Below are 20,997 nucleotides of genomic sequence, written 5' to 3' on the forward strand. Positions count from 1 at the left end.
TTCCATTCAAGTTTCACCAATTGTCTCAATAATGGCTTTTATAACAAAAGAAGTTAGTCCAGAATCATGTTAACATCCTGATTTTGGCAGTTGTGCTGTATTTATGAAAGAATAATGTTAAAGTAAATAGAAGGGCTGAAGTATCATTTTGACAACTTACTCTGAAACGGTTCAGGAAATAAAAAAAGTTTACAGTGTTTGCAACTTTTCTGTAAATTTGAAAGTGTTTCAAAATATAAAAGTTAAAATATTACTGTAAAGCAAAAAAATACTGTAAGATAGTTCCATATAATTTTAGTCATTGAAATTAAATACATTGAATTTCAGAAACCAAGAAATCTGTGTGTATTCCTTTAACCTACTATAATTCATTTAAGTATATATGATTTGCATTATAATACTTTTCAGTTTCAAAGTGACCCTTTTATTTGGAAAATTAGCTCCCTTGAACTGAATTTTTAGTTCTATAAGTTCTTACATAATTTGGAACTCTCTGGAAATTAGGATCTGGAATCAAATATATTGAATTAACTAAAATATCATATCTAATAATACTTATGTTTTTTCCTGATTTCAGACTATTTATGTAACAAAAGGATTGACCGACAATGACTCTTCCCATATTCAATAATGAGAATAACATAATATAAAATGAAATGAAATATAAAGGCCATTCATAGATTTTGATATCTAGGTTCTGTTGTTTTTCACTCAGGGACTGGAAATATTAACAAGTTTGATGAAGAATAAAGTTTCTATGCCTGGTTCCATCTGTATCCAAATCTTTTTCCCTATGAATCTTGTTTTTCACATCAACTACAGTTAGGCTCTGCAGAGTTTAACAGGGAAAAAATAAAAATAAGAAATTAACAAAATATAACAGTGGTTCATACAAGAGAGCCATAATTTTTACTTTCATAAATATAGCCAGAAGTAGGATCTCAGCTAATAAGATAGCTCCATGTTTTCATCAGGAATGATACTACCTTTCCCATCATCCATCTGTGGCATCTTCAAGGTCACCTTATGATCAAAGATTGGTACTGGTCCTTATGTGTCAAATTTCATGCTCTCATCCAAAGAAGGTCACTAGACACTCCCATTCTTTCTTTTTAAGGAGCATTCTTGAGTTTTTATATTAGTCAGCTTGGGCTACTATAACAAAATATCACAGGCTGGGTGGCTAAAACAATAGACATTTATTTCTCACAGTTCTAGAGGCTGGAAAGTTTAAGATCAAGGTGCTGGAAAGGTAGGTTCCATTTCTGAGATCTCTTCTCTTGGCTTGTAGGTGGCAGCCATCTCTCAGTATACTCACATGACCTTGTTTTTGTGTGGGGGGAGGGAGGGAGAGGGAGAGGGAGAGGGAGAGGGAGAGAGAGAGAGAGAGAGAGAGAGAGAGAGAGAGAGAGAGAGAGAGAGGTCTTATAAAGCTATTAATTTCATCACAAAACTCCCATCCTCATGACCTCACCTAACCTTAACTGCCTTCCAAAAGGCCCATTTTCAATTACCATCAAAGGTGGGAGTAGGGCGTCAACATGTGAATTTGGAGAGACACAATTCAGTTCATAGCAACTTCCAATGTACCTCACATCAGCAAAAAAGACATATTTTTTTGACTTACAATATTTATTTGAATTCTTATGTGACAAGACACCAAAAGTTATAACTTTTTAAAGCCCTTTAAAAGAAACCATATATATATGTACATATATATATATATATATATATATATATATAGTAATTTGCAAGCAGTAGCAACAGCTTCCAAAACACAGGTATGCATGTAGGGGGCAATCTTACAAAATCACCCTTTGGTCATTGTTTTTACATCAAAGTATGTGAATATAATATGTGAATTAAGTCACAATAGCAGATACTTCACCCCTGAGATGCTGCTTCTTATTTCAGGAACTATTAGTGAACACAGTAGTTGTTTATTTCTAACTTTTCAGACTTGAAAATGTCTATGCAGTACTATAGGTTTTTGGCTTTCAAAAGTATGAACTTTGCATTTCATTTTTTGTTTCCTGTCACCTAAATTTACTCTACTGGATTGAACTTCTTTATATAGTAACAGAATTTAGCAGGTTTTTAAAGCTTTTTGAATGAACATTGGAAAGGTTCCCAAGGGCCAGCAGAGTGGCTCAGTTGGTTAAGAGCTCGCTCAAGAGTGCGAGCTCTGAGCAACAGGGTCACCGGTTTGATTCCTGGCCCGAGTTGAGCTGCTGCTGAGCTGCCAACAGGTGGCAGGGTGGCTCAGCTTAAAAAAAAATAAAAATAAAAATAAAAAAAAGGTTCCCAGATTTGCCTGGAATCTTTACATTTCTCGTATAACACCATCAAATGATCCCTTAATACAAGAGTTTTTGTGGTGCTGATGTTTAATCACATTTCACCCCTTAAATACAGGTTACATTCAGTCAGGTTTTTAATCTGTTTGCATCATTGTTAAAGGGGCACAATTCCACAGTGTCTTATAATTTACAAATAAATATCTAAAGTTTCTTCTAATGTTTTATTTTTATAGTCTTATTTTATAAGCCTAAATTCTGATAAGGAGATATGTGGAAAAGATTGTTAGATTTGTTTTATTATTCCTGTAATTCCATTTTGGGTATTTGACTTTTGTCTCTTGTAGAGTATCATCATTCTTCTAAATTCTTACTTTATCTAAATTATCTTCTATTTTTCTAATCTATTTGACCCATTTATCCATTTAACTACCTCTAAGAATGAGATCAGGATTTTTGTATTTTGAAATCCTCTACAGACTGTAATTTTCTAGTGGGATATTTATTTGTTTGCAGTAATGTGCAGCTTAGAACACAATTGTTATGTATTATAGCATTGATCTTTATTTGATAAATAATGAACCTTAAATATTTCAATAAATAAATAAATAGTTCTGAAAGACATTCCAAAAGATATTTACAAATGAATTTCAGATATTGAACTCAGTGTGAATTTAATATAATCTCATGTTATGCTAAGATGAATATTGTGTTTGGGGCGAATCTTCCTAATACGTATTTGGGTTCAGATTTAGTGATTTGCTCAAAAACAAAACTAAGGAGTAAAAATTCAAATTAAGTGCAAAAATCAGTTGAAATCCACATCTGTTACCATTGCTTTTTTGCATGTGGAAAGTTTAAGAGTTGAACTTATTTTATAATAGGGTGAGAAATAAAGGAAATTAAATACTGTTCTTCGTATAAAGGTGTGTTTGAGTTTTCTTCATTTTAGCTTCCTATGGGGTCTGGGGGTGGGGAGTGGGAGTGGGGAGAAAGGCACATGTTGCAAGCCAGTAGCACAATGACTTAACCTAGTGCACACTTCTATACATTAATCGATTGAGCCCAATTGGTTCAGGGGGAACAACTGGAAAGTTACTGCACATCCAGCTAATTCATCTCATCTCCCAAATGAATGAGAGACCAATAAGAAACAACCAGTGTCCTCTTTTCAAAGGAAAGTAAATCAGAGGCAGAAATGAAAAATTGTAAAATGAGAACAAATTGGATAAGAGTGGAAAAGTAAAGACTGTCATATAGAAACTTCTCGTATAACTAATGTGAAGATTTTAACATTATTCCCTTGCCTATAGTCATTAGAAAATTGCCATTTCATTTAAGAATTGACAGGAAATGTGTTGGTAGAATAATTTATCTTACATTGTTTAAACAGTCAGGAAGTAAGAACATGATATGGTAACATGGTTGTATTTAATTGTCATATTAAATATTTAAGGGTGCTTTCTAGGAGAGAAATACAGCAATAAAGAACACATTGAATCTATTTTGAAAAAGTAAATTGATTTAAAATTTTTCAACTTAATTTTTAGAGAACTCCATTACTTGTACACTTTTGTTATTAAGTGTTATCAAATTACTTGGATGAGGGTTATATAGAGGTATATTGAATCAGAATACTTTTACAAAGAGTTAACCTCTTAAAACCAAACCCATGTAAACTACAGGAGTTCTTCCTTACCAACCTATCAAAAACAACTTCACCCCCCCATCAATAAAGTTCGATATTCTTACCTGCCTTATTTCTCTTCCTGAAATGTTTCACCACTAAATAGTTTGTCTGTGTATTTGTTTATTGTCTGTTTCTCCACTAGAATATAAGCTCTACTAGGGCAGGCATTTTTTCTTGTGCAACCAAGAAATGAGTAGTGATGAAAGCAGTGCAGGGCATACAGTAAGGACACAGTCAATTTAATGGACTCCTGTTGAGTGAATAGACTTGATTAACTCTTAAAGCAGAAAAATAAAGCACTAGAGAGACATCATGTAGAAAGAGACTTTTTAGGCAGAAATGGGCCTTAAGCCATCTCATTCACAAGTGGTTGGAAAGATGGGTTCCACACATGCCACAAAGCTTTAAAGTAGGGCTCCTCTATGTAAGTGGGGCTCTATAATTAAATTATTTTCTTCTAATATTTTTCCCACTATATGCTGCTTCATTCTGGTTGGTTTACTCAGTGCCCCACAAATTATACCCTTTGTTTTCATCTCATAGCTATGCAAACGTATTTTATTCTCAGCTGCCTTCCTCTCTGCCCTATACCTAGCTAGATCTTACCTCTCTTTGTGGAGTGGATATATATATATATATATATATATATATATATATATATATATATATATATATTCAAAACACAGGGTTTAACTGAATTGCTAAATAGATCTATTGATCTATCGATACATGTTTCATAAGAAAAGAGCTATATTCTTGAATTTACTAACTGGTACTTCATGACTTAGAAATAACCAAGGGTTACTCTTCATATGTAATGTGAATGAATAATTTATTTACATATTCAACTTTTCTTCTAGATCACGCCTATTCCTGGTACTCATCCGCTTTTAGTTTTCGTCAATCCCAAAAGTGGCGGGAAGCAAGGAGAACGGTATGTTTTTTAAAGTCATTTTTTATTTTCTATGATATATACATGCTGATATATCAGCATCAGTATGTACACATATACTGTAATCATGGTATAAAAACACTTGAAAACATAATTTCTCATGGTTTATTGATTTAATATAAAATAAATGATGCTAGCATCTATACATAATGTATTGATATGACCTCTCCTTGTTTTCACAGTTGAAATTTTAGTATAATAATATCCTTTTGTAAATATTATTATCATCATAGCTCAGGTATCTGGATTCTGTCCACCCTGTCTAGCCTTCCTTGTCCTATCAAAGAGCTTTGCATACAACATGGCTCCATAAATACTGTTGAATGAAAATTGGTTCTCTTGCAGTCTAGTTTCATTCTTTTGCATGTGGTTTTTCCATTTTTCCCAGCACCATTTATTGAAGAGTCTTTCTTTTCTCCATTGTATGTTTTTGGCTCATTTGTCAAAAATTATTTGCCCATCTATATGTGGGTTTATTTCTTGGTTCTCAATTCTGTTCCATTAATTTGTATGTCTGCTTTTCTCTTAATACCATGCTGTTTTGTTTATTATCACTTTGTAGTATGATTTGAAGTCAGGGAGTGTGATACCCCCAGACTTGTTCTTTTTTCTCCAGATTGCTTTTGCTATTTGGTGTCTGTGATTTCATATGAATCTGATGATTTTTTGTTCTACATTTTATAAAAATGCCATTGGGATTTTGATGGGGATTACATTAAATCTGCATATTGCTTTGAGTAACATGCCATTTCAACTGTGTTGATTTTTCCCATCAACAAACATGACATATCTTTCCATTTCTTTGTGTCTTCTTCAATGTCTTTCAATAGTCTTGTAGTTTTCAATGGATAGGGCCTTCACATTGTTTAAGTTTTTCCTTAGGTATTTTAATCTTTTTGCAATTGCGAAAGGAATTTTTTTAAAGTATCTTTTTTCTGAAATTTTTATTGTTGGTATACAGGAACACAATGGATTTCTGTACATTGATTTTGTATCCTGCAACTTTATTGTATTTGTTTATTTTTTGTAATAGTTGTTTGGTGGAGTTTTTAGGGTTTTCTATATAAAGAATCATGTTGTCTGCAAAAAATGACTATTTGACTTCTTCTTTCCTAATTTGGATGCCTTTTATTTCTTTCTCTTGCCTGATTGGTCTGGCTAGGATTTCCAATACTATTTGAGTAACAATAGTGAGAGTGGGCATCCTTGTCTAGTTCCTGATCTTAAAAGTGAAAAAGTTTTCAGTTTTTTACCATTAAGTATGATATTAGCTATGGGTTTGTCAAATATGGACTTTATTATTTTAAGCTTTCCCAAATTTCTTTGGCAGTGAGTCTTCCTCATTTCTCTTTCAAAAAATTTAGGGAAAGTTAAAAAATGCAGATTAAAAAATTGTTTCTCTAAATGGTCTATAACACGACTTCAGTTAAATCATAATCAAGTACTGAGGAACAGAATTTATATTCAGCTTCTAGATAAAATATATTATAATGATTTTCTTTATGTGCGTTTTGGAGAATATGATGCTATATTTCCAGAAGAAGCACAATACATTTAATCTGAATAGCAAGGAGCTGCATTATCAGGTATCTCAATATTCTGGTCGAGATCACAACATTTTTATTTTTGTAATGAGTTAATAATTCATTCATAATATTTAAGAAAAAATCTGAAGGTCACCAAATTGAGTATTCCTTATACCCTTCTAAAGAGGATAGTGATAAAAATGTGGTTATACTTACTTTAATAATTTCTAGAGGTGTTTACTAATTCCAACCAATGAATTGGCAATCAGATAAAAGCACTAATACAAACACTGGTATAATAAAACAAATTACCTTTGTGCATTATCAAATAATGAAGTTGAAATGTTTCCATGAATAAAAATTTTGTAATTTCCTACCATTTAATTTTCCAGATGTATTTCAATACAATAAAGAACATTCTTCATTTTCTTATCAACAAAATATTATTTCTGCATAAAAGTTTTTATGGTCAAAATGTAGTTATATTTTAACTCTGCTAATCATGATAGAAACTATGTTCAATAAATAGTGGCTTAATAGTTAAAATATTTATAATTTTTTATTAAAAGAATAGTTGCTTCATATATATATATATATATATATATATATATATATTCACTTATAAATAATTAAATAATAATACTCAGTTATTTTCTCCAGTACTGACAGTCTGCTGTATATATTATGGACATCTTGAAAAAAAATAAATTCTTCTTTAGAGAATTAAGACTTAAACTCATGTTTGAAATTAGAAAGAAATGAAGTCTCAAGAGAAAAAAATAAAGAATATATTTCAAAGGAGAAACCATTCCCTCAAATTAAGATAACATTAATCATGTAGAATACCCTTCCTTTGAATGTCTGCCTTTTCCTTTTCCCAGTGCATAAAAATAATTTTGTTTAAATTAAGAAAAAATATATAGATACACTAAGTCATAGTTAAACTAAACATAATGGAGGGGTGGGAGGATATTTGAGTATTCCCATACGAACACTAACTTATTTTTGTTCTTCATATACTAATATAGACCAAAGTCATGGGAAATGTAAATATGTTTTCAGAAAGATGTATTTTATTTATTTATTTATTTATTTATTTATTTTTTATTAGCTGAGCCATCCTGCCACCTGTTGGCAGCTCAGCAGCAGCTCAGCTCGGGCCGGGAATCGAACCAGTGACCTTGTTGCTCAGAGCTCGTATTCTTGAGCAAAGATGTATTTTAAATGCAAACATAAATTTTCCTTAATGCATATGAGGCATTTTTCACACACAATGGGATTCCATTCAGAGTTTTCCTTTTAAAAAAAATTGGCTTTTTTGACTTTGATATGTTGGATAACTAGCAGAAGGTCACAGAATCACATACCATACGAAGTTTCCCATATCAGTCAACAGGTGTGAAAGTGGTCACACATCATCATTTAGACAGTAATGCCTGAGTGGAATGCAGACTCTGCTCAGTACTGGGGATGAAAGACATATCACACAGTCATGCACAAAAGCAGGCACATAGACAGATATATCTCAATACCACATGATAAATGCTAACCGGACATGTTTTAAATAAAGATTCTAGGAAAGTTCAGAGGAAGAAATGACTATTTCTTAAGACTGAGAAGTCTGGCAAGGAAGTAGCTTTGAGTTGGTTCTGACATGACCAAGCCTTAGCCTGGGGAAAGTAGAAAGACAGATTTGTGAAAGGGTGTTGTGTTTTGAGGGAAACAGAAGATATTCACTGAGGTTAAATTTTAAGGGGAAGGGTCTGGCAATTGTCAAATTGACTCAAGTAAACTCTTATAAAGTTAAAAAAAAAAGGGTGGGGGAGGGGGAAAATCAGACATAAACTACTCTGAATATAATAAAATATTTTATATTAGAAACAACTTGACTATACTTAAATAGCAATATAGAAGTGGGCTAGTTAGGCAAGATATTCATAGAAATGATGAGCGAGAACGTGAAAGCCTAAATTAAGGCAGTAAGATGGCATAGCCAGGTTTGATAGAGATGACTCAGGTAGAAGGTACATGATTGTCCACAATCAGGTTCACGTGCTGAGAAAAAGGAGGTACTAGAATGACTCTTAAGATCTTTCTTGAGTCACCAGGTGATAAGATTCATCAAGATCTAGAATGTGAGGGTTATCACAGATTTGGGATTGAAGGGAGTAAGTATTATGTAATTAATTTGGAGAGTTTCTATCAGTAAACATAGTAGGATGTATTTGTAAAATATATAGTAATACTTGTACATGGATGTAAAAATTAATTTAAAAATCTAAATGTATTCCTTCGCTTTTATTGTTTTTTGTCTAAGACTTCTAATGTGTACTTAGAAATGTTTCTGTTACATTTGTTGTACAAAAATGGATTTCTTTCAGAAAAAAATGAATTATTTAATATGTGCTGTTGAAACGGTTTATCTATTTTATGAGCTAACTCATTATGATGATTGTTTACGTGAAATAAACCAGCTGATGAGGTCACATTCTTTGTTTACATACATATGTGTGCATACAAAGTGCATCATCAAAATTGATTTGTGGGATAGATAGTTTTCATCTCTATTAGGTTACCCCATAATCTATAAATTTCACAAGGATCTATTAAAAGAAGATGTTTAAGTAGTTTTATAGCTATATTTTCAAAATATTTATTTGAAATCTAATTAGCTAAATAATTTTAAAAGAAGGATAATGTTCTAAATGCATATGCGTATTTAGAATGCAAATATCTTATTTCTAATTTGTAAGCTCTATTGCCTTATCATTACTAGTAACGCTTTGTCAAAATAAGAAACTAGTTCCTATTGAACTTTTATACTTCTAGTATTTTTAATACAAAATATATTAAATTTATGTAAATAGAGCCATATATATGATTATAACATTAAGGGCTGCTATTTATTTTTAAATTTAGGGCTTTACTGAAGTTCTTTATTTTTCTTTCATATTTTCACTTTATAGGATTTACAGAAAATTCCAATATCTATTAAATCCTCGTCAAGTTTACAGTCTTTCTGGAAATGGACCAATGCCAGGGTAAGTCAAAGGAAATATCATAACCACTAACTTATTTAATATATTTAATTAAATAAGCAGCCTGATGTGCCTAAAAATAATGTTATTTGAATACAAGAGCCAGATCAGCATACAAAAAAACACTGAATATCAACTACATAAGATAAAACAATGCAGATGCCATTTTTCCAAAAAAGCCTGTTTCAAGCAGATTTTCCTCCCTTTTAAATATTGTGAATTAATAATGCTAATACTACTAATAATCCTACACACACACACACACACACACACACACACACACACACACACTAGCTGGGTACTTAAATTTCTAAGCTACCTGTTTGAAAAACTGCTCTTCTTTATTTGTTAAATATGGACTATAAACCTACAGAGTAAAGAAAAAGCTAGTTAACAAAGATTCAAATCATCATGTAATTTTTAAATTACTACTTACAAAATCTAATGAATATATCACTCTTATAAGATACTTTATTGCTAATAAGTCATATGCAGTAAAATAAAAGTATTTTTCAACAGAAACCATATACTTTTGATGTCACAAGTATGCACTGAAATCCATCATCATTAATTTGTCCTACTTATCTAATCAATGTCATCTTCTTCCACTGACCTGTTTTCTCTCTTTAAACGTCAGAGTAAACATTAGACCAGTGAGTGGAGAGAGGTCTAGAAGCCTTACACACGCTTCCTGTAATAAAAAAAATAAAAAAAGTCAGTATGATTAAAGTAAATCTCCCAGGTTATTCTCAGAAACTAAAAACCAAATATTGCAATTCTCTGTACTCTTTTAAATGCTCAGAATAAAATATATGCCAATGTGTCTATGCTAAATAAATATAAATGCAATGCAATTATTAGCACAGGGTCCCACAATGACATTCATCTCTTCCTTCCACTCCCTGCTGCATGCTGTGCAGGGTCAGTTTTCAAATACTGAGCAGTGGTCTGTGGAACCTCCTTGCTGTAAAAAGCAGGCTCCCCACAGGAATTTAGTTCAGAACAATGCCTTTGTCAAGCTTCAGATTCCAGAATCTAAAGGGTTATGATCAAATTATTGGCTGTGTGAGCCACACAGGGAGTCTCTATCTAGATAAAGCCAAACAAAAGGAAAGTCTTTATATTAACACAGAAGCTCAGCTAAGACGGCTCTTTCTCTTGTTCTTTAATAGTATGAACCTCAAAGAAGAACCTCTTATTCTGCAGGATTAAGAAAATGTGCATTCAAAATTTAGCTATTCCAAGACCTCTGTAGCTCCACCCAAAGCAGTAAATCTAGGATTTGCCTGTGTTTCATAGTTGAATGCAATGCCTACTGACTGTGCTAATTACAAGCCTTATAACTTAACTTCTCTGTGTCTTCAGGGACTCCTCTGTAAAATGACAAGGATATTAGCTGCCTTATAGGATAGTTCTGAAGCCAAATTGGTTGATTGATGCCTGTGAAGCATGTAAAACTGTGTTTATCACATAATATGTCCTCAATTAATGGTATTTATTGTCAGTACTATTTATAGCAATATTGATTAATAATTACAAATAGCATGACCACTTTTAGTTCTATGTAGCTACTGCAATAACACTGAGTTTAGCCTTGTTTCTCATTTTATTTTTATCCCTACTCTATTTTAAATATATACTGCTACATTTCCTTTCAGTCTTTCAATTGTAGGCATCCTATTATCTTCTAGTTTTATATATTGAAAAAAATAAAAGTAATGTATATATACTTGTGAAAATCCACACTATAATGAATATTATTTAGGAAGTAAGCTGAAAGCCCCACTTCGAGTAATATCATTCCTCAAGGATTTCCATTGCAAATTGTTTGTATGTATCCTCCCAAACCTTTTCTATAAACATAAAACTAATGTATGTGTATGTATATAATGTAATTACATATATAATATGTACATAATACATTCATATACAGACACACACATATATGTTATACGGATACACAGATTTTTTACATGTAGTTCTTTTATGATACTCAAAAGCATATTTTATGATACTCAAAAAAAAGGATATTTTTTGAGTTCAATACATATTGATCCATTTCATTATTTTTAAGAGATGTACAATAGTCCATAGCTTCTTAACTATTCCATTATCAATACACATTTAGCATACCTATACTTTTAAATTATTACCCAATATGCTACTAATAATTTATGTATTTTTTTTAAAAAGCATATTCAAATATTTTCAATAAATAGGTTGATATAGGTAGAATTGCTTGGTTGCAAATATTTTCATTTTTAATTTTGTAAGGTTTTGCCAAAGTGCTTTACAAAAAGTCTGCACTGAGTTCCAATCCCAGCAGTAATGTATAATGCTTATTTTTCACAGCCTCCTTTAAATTAGCTATCTTTAGCAATTCCTATTTTTATCCAAAGTGACAGATGAAAATATATCCTTGTCATTTTAACTTGCATGTCTGTGATCAGTTATAAAGTTGAATATGGTATTCATCAGGCTTACTTTTCTATACACCCCAGAAATACACCTTGACTTATTATCCAAAATAAAGTTTTCTGGAATTTTATGAAGTCGCTCATAGAATTAATAGACAAATGAAGAACTGCTTCAGAAAAGGTACGAATCAGGACAATTTGAGGAAACAGAGTACCTGGAATAGAAGACACAGTCCCATCATAGTTATTGTTGAAAAAATGTATTTCAATTGCTTTTTGTATTCTTATTTCTCTGCTCAGGATTCAAACCCCAAGGAGAAGCATATTTATTGGTCTTATTTTCCGTGCCAGAGCCTTGGCTAGTTTGGGAGGGGGCATCTTGACTGACTGTCCTGTCAAGACTATATCTAAGTGGTTTGTTTCCTTAAAGCCAAATGAGGATGTTATAACCTCAGAATGAAAGGTGAATTCTTGGTGGGAATAAACAGTAGGTGTTCACCACAGTCCAACCATTGGGCTGACCAGTATCCCTTCCTTTCTGAACATATAAATTGAAAAATAATTATGTCAGTCAACATATTACTGCTACTAAATATATAATGGAAAACACACTCATCCTCCTAAAATATAGAAAGACTAATTTCTCATATAGTTACTATGTCAAGCGTCAAGTCTTGGTTCTTTAGAAATATCTCTGCAGATGATTATTTCTCATCTCTCTTCTCCATTTGGTCTAAAATATAGAAAAGTAAGGATAAAATAAAATAAACTACAAATATGCATTTAGTTAAATTATGTTTTTAATAATATAAAGAATGAAACAGATATAACGTTTATAGTCCTGGTTTTGCATACAGTTGAAAGTTGTAGCTAAAATACAAAATATTTTTCCTGCCTGTATGTCAGCTGCTCAAACATTTTTTTACCCAGCAGAGTGACCTAAGTATTTTTACCTGCTAGGTCTGAGACTTGGGCAGTTTGTTTGTATAGGGCTGAATTGGTCTCTCACTTACCTGTGCTGCTAGGCATGGTTGTACATGACAGTACTAGTCTATCTGTCAAACATTTCCAGGTCTTCTCCCAGGCCCTTGAGTTTATTTCATTTTTTAGCTTGAAGTGTTAAGTAGCCATATGGCTTTCTTTCATAATAAACTGTGTGAAGAAAGTAACGTTTCCACACTTTCTTTTCCTTTCCTATAGTAAAAATCAGCAGTATTCCAGAATGGGCTCTTTTTTTACCTTGGATATCAGAGTGAAGACAGGGAGAGAGAGCCCATCCTCACCCCTGCTTACCCATGATCCCCATAGAATGAGTGATAAATAAGCCTCTCAAGTTATGTCAGGAAGATTGTGCATTGTTTGTTACTGTATGTAACCTAGGCTTTAATGACTAAACCCATGATAGTAGAGATCCTATTATTACTCCATATTCCAATTGTGTAGCAGTATACCTAATTCTTCTTGGAAATCAGAGTCAATTATACTAATTAACATCATATCTTTCTTTGGGCCAGTTTGTCTAGTGGTATGAAGCGTCTCAAAATATCTAGCTTTTCATTTCAGCTTCTAATTCAATGAAAACTGTATTGTCTCATATGGCAGCATTCCTTGCTTTGGTGTTACAACATCTGAACCACAGATTTCAAAGCTGTGGGGCTGGGAAGCAAATATTTGAAAGTTGCTGTATTAGTCACTGATTTTCAGAGAAACAGAACGAATACGATATGTGTATACAGAATAATATTTGGTGTAGGATTTGGCTTACGTGTTCATGGAGGCAGACAAGTCCAAAATCTATAGAGTTGATGTCCCAGTTTTACTCTAAAGTCTGGCCATCAGGAAGGGCCAATGCCCCAGTTCTTTCTGGAGTGTGCTGAGCCTTTTGTGTTACTTAGATCTTCAACTGATTAGATGAAGCCCACCCACATTATGGAGGGTAATCTGCTTTACACAGTCTATCAATTTAAATGTTAATCTCATCCAAAAACATGTTTGCTGAAATACCCGAAATAATGTTTGATCAACTGTCTGGATACCCCGTGGCCCAATCAAGTTGACACATAAAATTAACCATCACAGGAGGTCTTAAGTGTAATTGTAAGCTTCATCACCCAAGCTTTACCTTTTGGCCCGAGAACCATGCTTTCTGACATGGATAAACAGCATCATATAGCTCAGAGTGCATGCTATATGCCATTTAAGTGTTCCTGTTTGTTCAGAAACTGAGTCTTTTAATAGGCTATGCCAATGTTCTTTAAACCAACTGCTTTCTCCTGATAAAAGATGTATGAGAAGTCCTTTAGGTCCCGTGAGCATCAGCCCACTGCTTTTCCTCCTTCTCCGTTAAAGAAATTCCTTGAAAAGAGACAGGAATATGTGAGACACTGGGATAGGACATAAGCCATTCAGTAAGTGAATGGCTATGACCATTGACAAAGACATGATGGGAAGGAAAAGTCAATCCAATTGCTAGAATACATGTCTAGTTCAGCAAGACAAACCCTGCAGTTCTATTATAGAAAGTGTCCAGTGAATTTAGGCTGCCCTTCAGTAGCTGGCAGATTCCCTTGAGGCACAGTAATATATTAGATTTCACTCATTGGTTCCTTTGATGATGATCGAGTATTCCACAGCCGGTAACTACCCTTCTTGTTGAAGATAAAACAATGATGTTTAACTCTTCTGCAGCCTCCACCAACATGAACATGAACTTTTCAAACACTCACTGGGAGTGAGTAAGCAAAAATGCTGACTGGCAATCCTTTGGGGCTTTTTATAGTCCCAATGAGGGGTTCATTCTGAGAAATTCAGTTGTATAGATTTTCCTTTCATCACTAATTCTCCATTCTTGTTTTTTTCAAGTCCTTCACAGTGTGAGATATATTATTAGCAAGTACTGCTGAATTGATGTGTTTACTAAACTCTGGTCATTATTCTGTCCAGAAAAGGTAGACAGAAAAACTTCATTCTTTGAAATACTGTCCTCTTGTCAAATGGCATTCTTTCCTGTCCTCAAATTACTCTCAGGGTAGTTGTAGGGCCACAGAAGTCTACTTCTTGCTACTTCTGATATATCATGAAGAGTCATTGGTAAATCAGTTTTTTCATCCTGTAAAGTGTGGGTGGAGGAATCTCTATGAGGACATAGGTATGGGTTGAAGGAGATGTGGAGACTGTAGCCAGAACCAGAATATCTGAGGGTTGGGCCCAGGTACTTGAATTTTTTAAAAGCACACCTAAGCTGATTATATACAAGCAGCATGGAGAACAATTGATTGAGTAGATCAACTGTCATGTATATAGGTGTTATAGGCCATATCAAGCTGCTACAGTTGGAGTAACTTCCCATTTAAATTTACAACAATCACTGTAAATTCTTAAACAAACTTATTCCATTTTTTGCACTACTTTTCTTGCAAGTTGCCACATAAGGAAGAATCAGCAACCCATTTTGATCTTTGTGTCTCAAAGATCAAAATTCAGATTCAAATTCCAGTGAAAAAGTATCTTATTGGCTTGGTTGGCCACATGCTTAACCCATTGTTTTGGGTCAGTGTAGTTGATGTGCTTGTTAGATAGAACTACCAAAATTCTATTCAGCAGTATGTTTCCCAACAATGAAATACAGCCAAAACTACAGATGCTCCAAAGAAGCATTTTTTTCTTATGTATTCTAAACTTTTGTATTTTTAATGTAAAACATGTGCTCTTTTATTTGCCCATTTTCCTTTTGATTTGCCTTTTTCATGTCCAGATTAAGATCCTAGTGCATAAATATTAATGTTATCATTTCATATATGTTGTAAATGTTTTCTTCTAGTTTGTTCTGCTAGCTTTCCATTTATATACTTTTTTGTCCATATAAACATTTAAAATTGTCATCTACTAATTCTATGCTGAATGACATCTCAGTTTTTTTATTTAGAAAAGCCTTTCCACCAGCCAAAATTACTGAAATGTTCTTCTGTATGTTTTTATTAATTTTACATTTTGTTTGACATTTATGACCTTAAATCTCTAAAACTGGCATTTTTCTTAGTGATGCATTGACAGGTTAGGATGAAGTAGGAATGGAACAGTTTCTTTCTGTCAGATTGAAATCTGGTGGTCCCAACAAAAGCTGTTCATCCGTCCAGCGTTTCACCACTGATTTGATGTACTTCATATAAGATAAAATGAAAGATAGATTATTATAGAGTATCGCTGTCCTTTCCTTTGCTACATTCATCTATTTGTTGATTCTTATGATAGACTGTTTTATGTACTGTGACTCCCTAGTTATTCTGTCAAAATTTAGTGACATTTACTCTCTGCCGTTTTGTTAAGTAGTGTCTCACATTTTTAAAATGTGAGTTTGAATGGAATTGCACTGAATTTCTAATTTCATCTTGATCGCAGTGAGAATGTCTTGTTTCTCTTCATTACCAGTGCCCACCCTGTATCCTGAGGGTCCCACCAGCACTTCTTTTAGACATCTCTTCTCCTGTTGTTATCCTGGGGCAAATGCCTAGGGCGCTGCTCTGATGGGGCTCTGGCCAGGCTATGCTGGAACCAGTCTCTTAATCCCATGGCTGACCTGCTCACTTGTTGTAACGCCTCCCGTTCCTGTTCTAGCTGTGCTGTCTCTGATCCTCTGTCAGCTAGGAGAGTTCCTTTTGCAGTGGTTCCCTGTAATGCATTGCTTTGTAAATTGCTCTATTCTGTAAGGTGTCTGTAATAATCTAATACTCATTGATTTAATTTTATCACTTTTTCTGCCTTATCACTTTTCCAATGCTACAGTAGATATACTTGTTAAAAGTATATATTTCATCTGCCACCTTGATCCTGCAGCTATTTTTTAAATTTCTTTTTTACCCCAATTTATCCTCTTTATCACACCAACTTTTAAAATCTGTTTAATGCATTTTTTCTCTCATTCTATCTATATTTAATTTTTTTCTTTTCTACTTATTTGTTTATAGAGTAGAAGCTTTTCTTGATATATTGAAACTATGCTAATGCCTAATGTGAATTATCTATTATATAATACCAAAATTCTCTGGTCAGCTCCCCTTTTATCTCCAATTGTTTTTTAAGACAGAAATTGGTGTTTGTTTTCATTATATCTCCTTATTTAAATTCTCTCACTCTGATTCTGACTATTCTATTTAAAAATGCCTGATACTAGAGTTTATATATTAATAATAAAAGTTTCTTCTTAAGATTCACATTGTGATATAATTCAATAAATTCATAAGTATAAATTAGTTGGAAAAGATGAAATTATAAAATATATACTGCTCTCTGGTCTTCATAGAATGAGTTTTCTTTTACAACATTCATATAATTCTGCACATCTCTAGCTGTTATACCAGCTGCATATGTTAATGCAACTTATGAAAAGTTAATATCCAGTTTTTGTATACTTGGGATACTGTTTGTTTCCTTCTGACTCTAAGGTTCATGAAAGTACAGGTGGTTTATTCTCATATTATCTCTAAAATACTTAAGTAAAAATAAGTATTTATTGAATTGAAATAAAATATAAGATGAACCTTTTAAAATTATAAATTCTTTCCCAGGTTGTTCAGCCTAATTAAGTTTAATGAATTATTTGGGAAATAGGTGCTTTATTGAAATTTTTGGTTTTATCTATCTGAACTAAATGTAAATCATATATAATTTTAAAAATAAAATTTAAGTTAACCTACAGACTCACATTTTCCAAGTATAGTATATATTTGCATATTGAAGCCTTGGAATATACTCTCCTGTTAAAATAAATATGTAATTTAGAAAAGACATAACAGATTCTTCAGATTTCATTACTTTCTTCATTTAAAATATCATTTATATAACAAAGTTTCCACCATATTTTATTTAAATGAAATCCCTCTTGAATCATAATTGATGACCTATTGCATATGCCTCTTGTTATGTCAGAAAGCTGAACAAAACCCTCAAAAGGCTAAGAAAATGTTTCTCAGAGTTCAATCCAGCTCTACTGGAAATTTCCAAAAGAGATTGTTGCTTTGCCAATGTAAAAATGAAGGACTCAAGCTACCCTTTAGTACTTATGATTAGTCATGAAATATTATGCAGATGATTTTTGAGCCCCTCAATTAAATGTGTGAGCATAATTATGTCCGCACCTTGACTACCAAAATGATTGAGTTTGACAATTGATTTGTGCTTCTATATTAAAAATCCATAGGTTAGTAAAAGTAACAAAAACATATACGGCTACAATCAACCATTTCATACAATTGCTTGCCTTACAGAAGAATGCTCCCATTTTGGGTATTATAAATCTGTAGGAACTTCTTTTATACATTAATAAATACATCATGACTTCAAAAGGTGTTGAAAATCTGAACTTCTATTATTCATCTCCCAAATAAAGGAATGGTATTAATAGTTGGCTGAATAGCAGTTAAACCAGGCATCCATGTGTTATTATTTAGAGGTCGTTGCCTAAATTCTCTGTACACTCTAAAAATAACAATTTTTCGTATACTGGCTATAGGGAAAAAACAAAACAAAACAAAACAATAAAACAATTAATCTGTGTACATCCTTTAACCTAGTTTTTATTTTATTCTACAATGGTCAAATTTCTAATAAATAACCTAAGCTATCTTCCTTGAATGTCCAGTTTGCTATAATCTAAAACAACCTAGCAAGTTCCCTGGCACAACTTCACCATTAGCCCCAGGCAGTTAAATGACAATGAGTCAAAGGACGTCAAATCATAGTAGATGATTATCTCAGAACCCTTTACGAATGATGATGTAGTGACCTACTCCCATAATTTCATTAGAAAGAATAGCAATGAAGAGTGTAGTCCATACTCAAAGAGAATATTGATGCAACAACTAAGTAAAAAGTGAAGTGGTAGCTTAACAATAACAATAACAACAATAATATAAATTGATTCAGCATATATTTATTCAGTGGCTACCAGATGCCAGGAACAAGTCTCAGCACTGCCAACACACTTTGAACAAAACAGACAACACTTCCTGCTCTCGTGACCTTATGTTTTAGTGGAGGAAGACAAATTCAACTAATAAAAATACATTATGTCAGCAGAGAAGTTGAACAGAATGTGCACATGTGGGGAGTGTTCTGTGGTTGTTTTTTTAAAAAATAGGCTCAGCAGGAAAGAACTCACTGAGTATACACCTGAAGGAGATGAGGGAGCAAGTCATTTGGCCATTTCATAGAAGAGCTTTTAAGGCAAAGGTGGAGCGAGAGTAAAAGAATCGTGATGGGAGAGTATTTGACATGATTGGGGAACATTAGTAAGAAGGCCAGGTGACTGGAGAAGAATGGATAGCTGTAGCATATGAGAATGGTGATAAGGGGTCAGATCACATAGGATCATACAGTTACTGTGAGCATAATATTTAAGTTTACCCAGAACTCTTTTGGTCTATTCCTGGTGTTCTAGCACCCATCCACCCCAAGTTAGCATTTGTTCAGGATTTTGTAGTTTTAATTTAAGTATGATTATTAATGAGTACATTAGTAAACTCTTGAGATTATGCACTTGTTAGCTCTCTACTTTGTACATTCAGCCTTTATACTATGTTATCCTCTAGTAAAATGAAGACATATGTATAGTTCAATTCAGAGTTCTTACTTTAACATGTACTCATTATATCTGAAACATTTCCAGAAAAAAAAAATACTTCTTTTCCCCTAACTTTTCCGACACAGAAAGACAAACAACAACCTCTGAAGTGAAGTTTGCAGAAAGTTCAAAGATAAAATGAAATGTGCAGTTGTTACACCTGTTATGCCAGCCCACTGCACTGTGGCTGATGCCTCGTATCTCCCCATAGGATGCAAGAGAGAACAAATATAGCAATCATCAATTGCAGTGGAGATTGTGGGGAATCATAGGTCAGATAACATGAAATATGTGTGAGAAAGAGAAGATGAGCAGTCCTGCAAAGAATGTTTAGTGAATAGTTTAAATATACTTCCTTGGTGGTTTTTTTTGTGTGTGTGTGTGTATGTTTGTTTTTTTTTAAAACATGTAATGTACATCTATAAATATTTAGGTTTTGTAACATTTTTATTTTGTAACAAAACTTTTCAGCAAAAATTAGCTCAAAATGAAAGTGCATATTAAATGAAAAAGTAGATTCTGAATTTCTATTTTTTAAAAAGTTGATGATGAGAATATGTATAATGATTAAAGTATTATAATAATCACAGATTGCAACAGAAATGGATAGTGGTAGAGGTTCAAGACCAAAGAAAATACAGACAAACAATTGCCAGGTTATTGCAGAGTTGAAAAAAAAAAAGCAATGTAAAATAGACAAAGCTCTCATTTTGAATTAAAAAATATATATATATATATATATATATATATATCTGCAAATGTAGTTTCTTACCTCTCCAACTCTGTTTTCTTCACAACTAGATTCTTAATAAAATGGGCTGTTCTCCCACTTCTCCACCTCCTCTTCAGTGTGGTTAGGGTTTTGATTTAATCTCCGTTGAGATTGCTATGTGTTACTAACAGACTTGTAGGTGTGAAATCAAATAGTCTTGGCTGTTTCACCTTTCCTAAAAGTCTCTTCCCCCTTGGATGTTAGGAAATCAATGTCTGTTATCTCTGAGATACTGCTTCTTCTGCATTTGGATGCATTCTCTTCAGACCATTCCTTTAATGTCACTTTCTCCTAGAATTTCATATGCAGAACTCCATTAATTTCGTGTGCATATGCTTTCTTAATTTTATAATAATAAAATAAAAGTAATGTGTTGGGCGTAGGCCCGGGAATATGAAGAATACAACCTTATGAGTTAGGCATGTTTTTCCTTCAATTTGCAGATGGGGAAAGATGAACAGAGGGCTTAAATAATGGGCTGAAGGTTTTAATCTCATAAAACACCAAATCTATGTCTGTTGTACACCAAGATCCTTTAAACCTCTGTTCTATGGTCTCTCTCCTGACTCTCTTGCATGATTTCAATCAAGCGTAAATGGATTGCTTCCAATATCTCCTTCCATCTCAGATTTCTCTACACAGACCCATAAAAATTTATTTAACTACATAGTCAACAGTTCCATGTTA

General features: G+C 32.9%; 1 protein-coding gene across 1 annotated transcript in view; it reads left to right on the plus strand.

Moving 5' to 3' along the window:
* The window catches only part of DGKB (diacylglycerol kinase beta), a gene marked incomplete at its 3' end in the record, with an annotated part of 506,452 nt that overhangs the window by 259,147 nt on the left and 226,308 nt on the right, over positions 1–20,997 (plus strand). The window contains exons 16-17 of the mRNA XM_019659894.1: positions 4,848–4,921; positions 9,432–9,506. Coding sequence (XP_019515439.1) covers positions 4,848–4,921; positions 9,432–9,506 — 149 coding nt within the window. The remainder of the gene's footprint in view (positions 1–4,847; positions 4,922–9,431; positions 9,507–20,997) is intronic.

The sequence above is a fragment of the Hipposideros armiger genome, unplaced genomic scaffold (assembly GCF_001890085.2).
Source record: "Hipposideros armiger isolate ML-2016 unplaced genomic scaffold, ASM189008v1 scaffold_305, whole genome shotgun sequence".
NCBI lineage: Eukaryota > Metazoa > Chordata > Mammalia > Chiroptera > Hipposideridae > Hipposideros > Hipposideros armiger.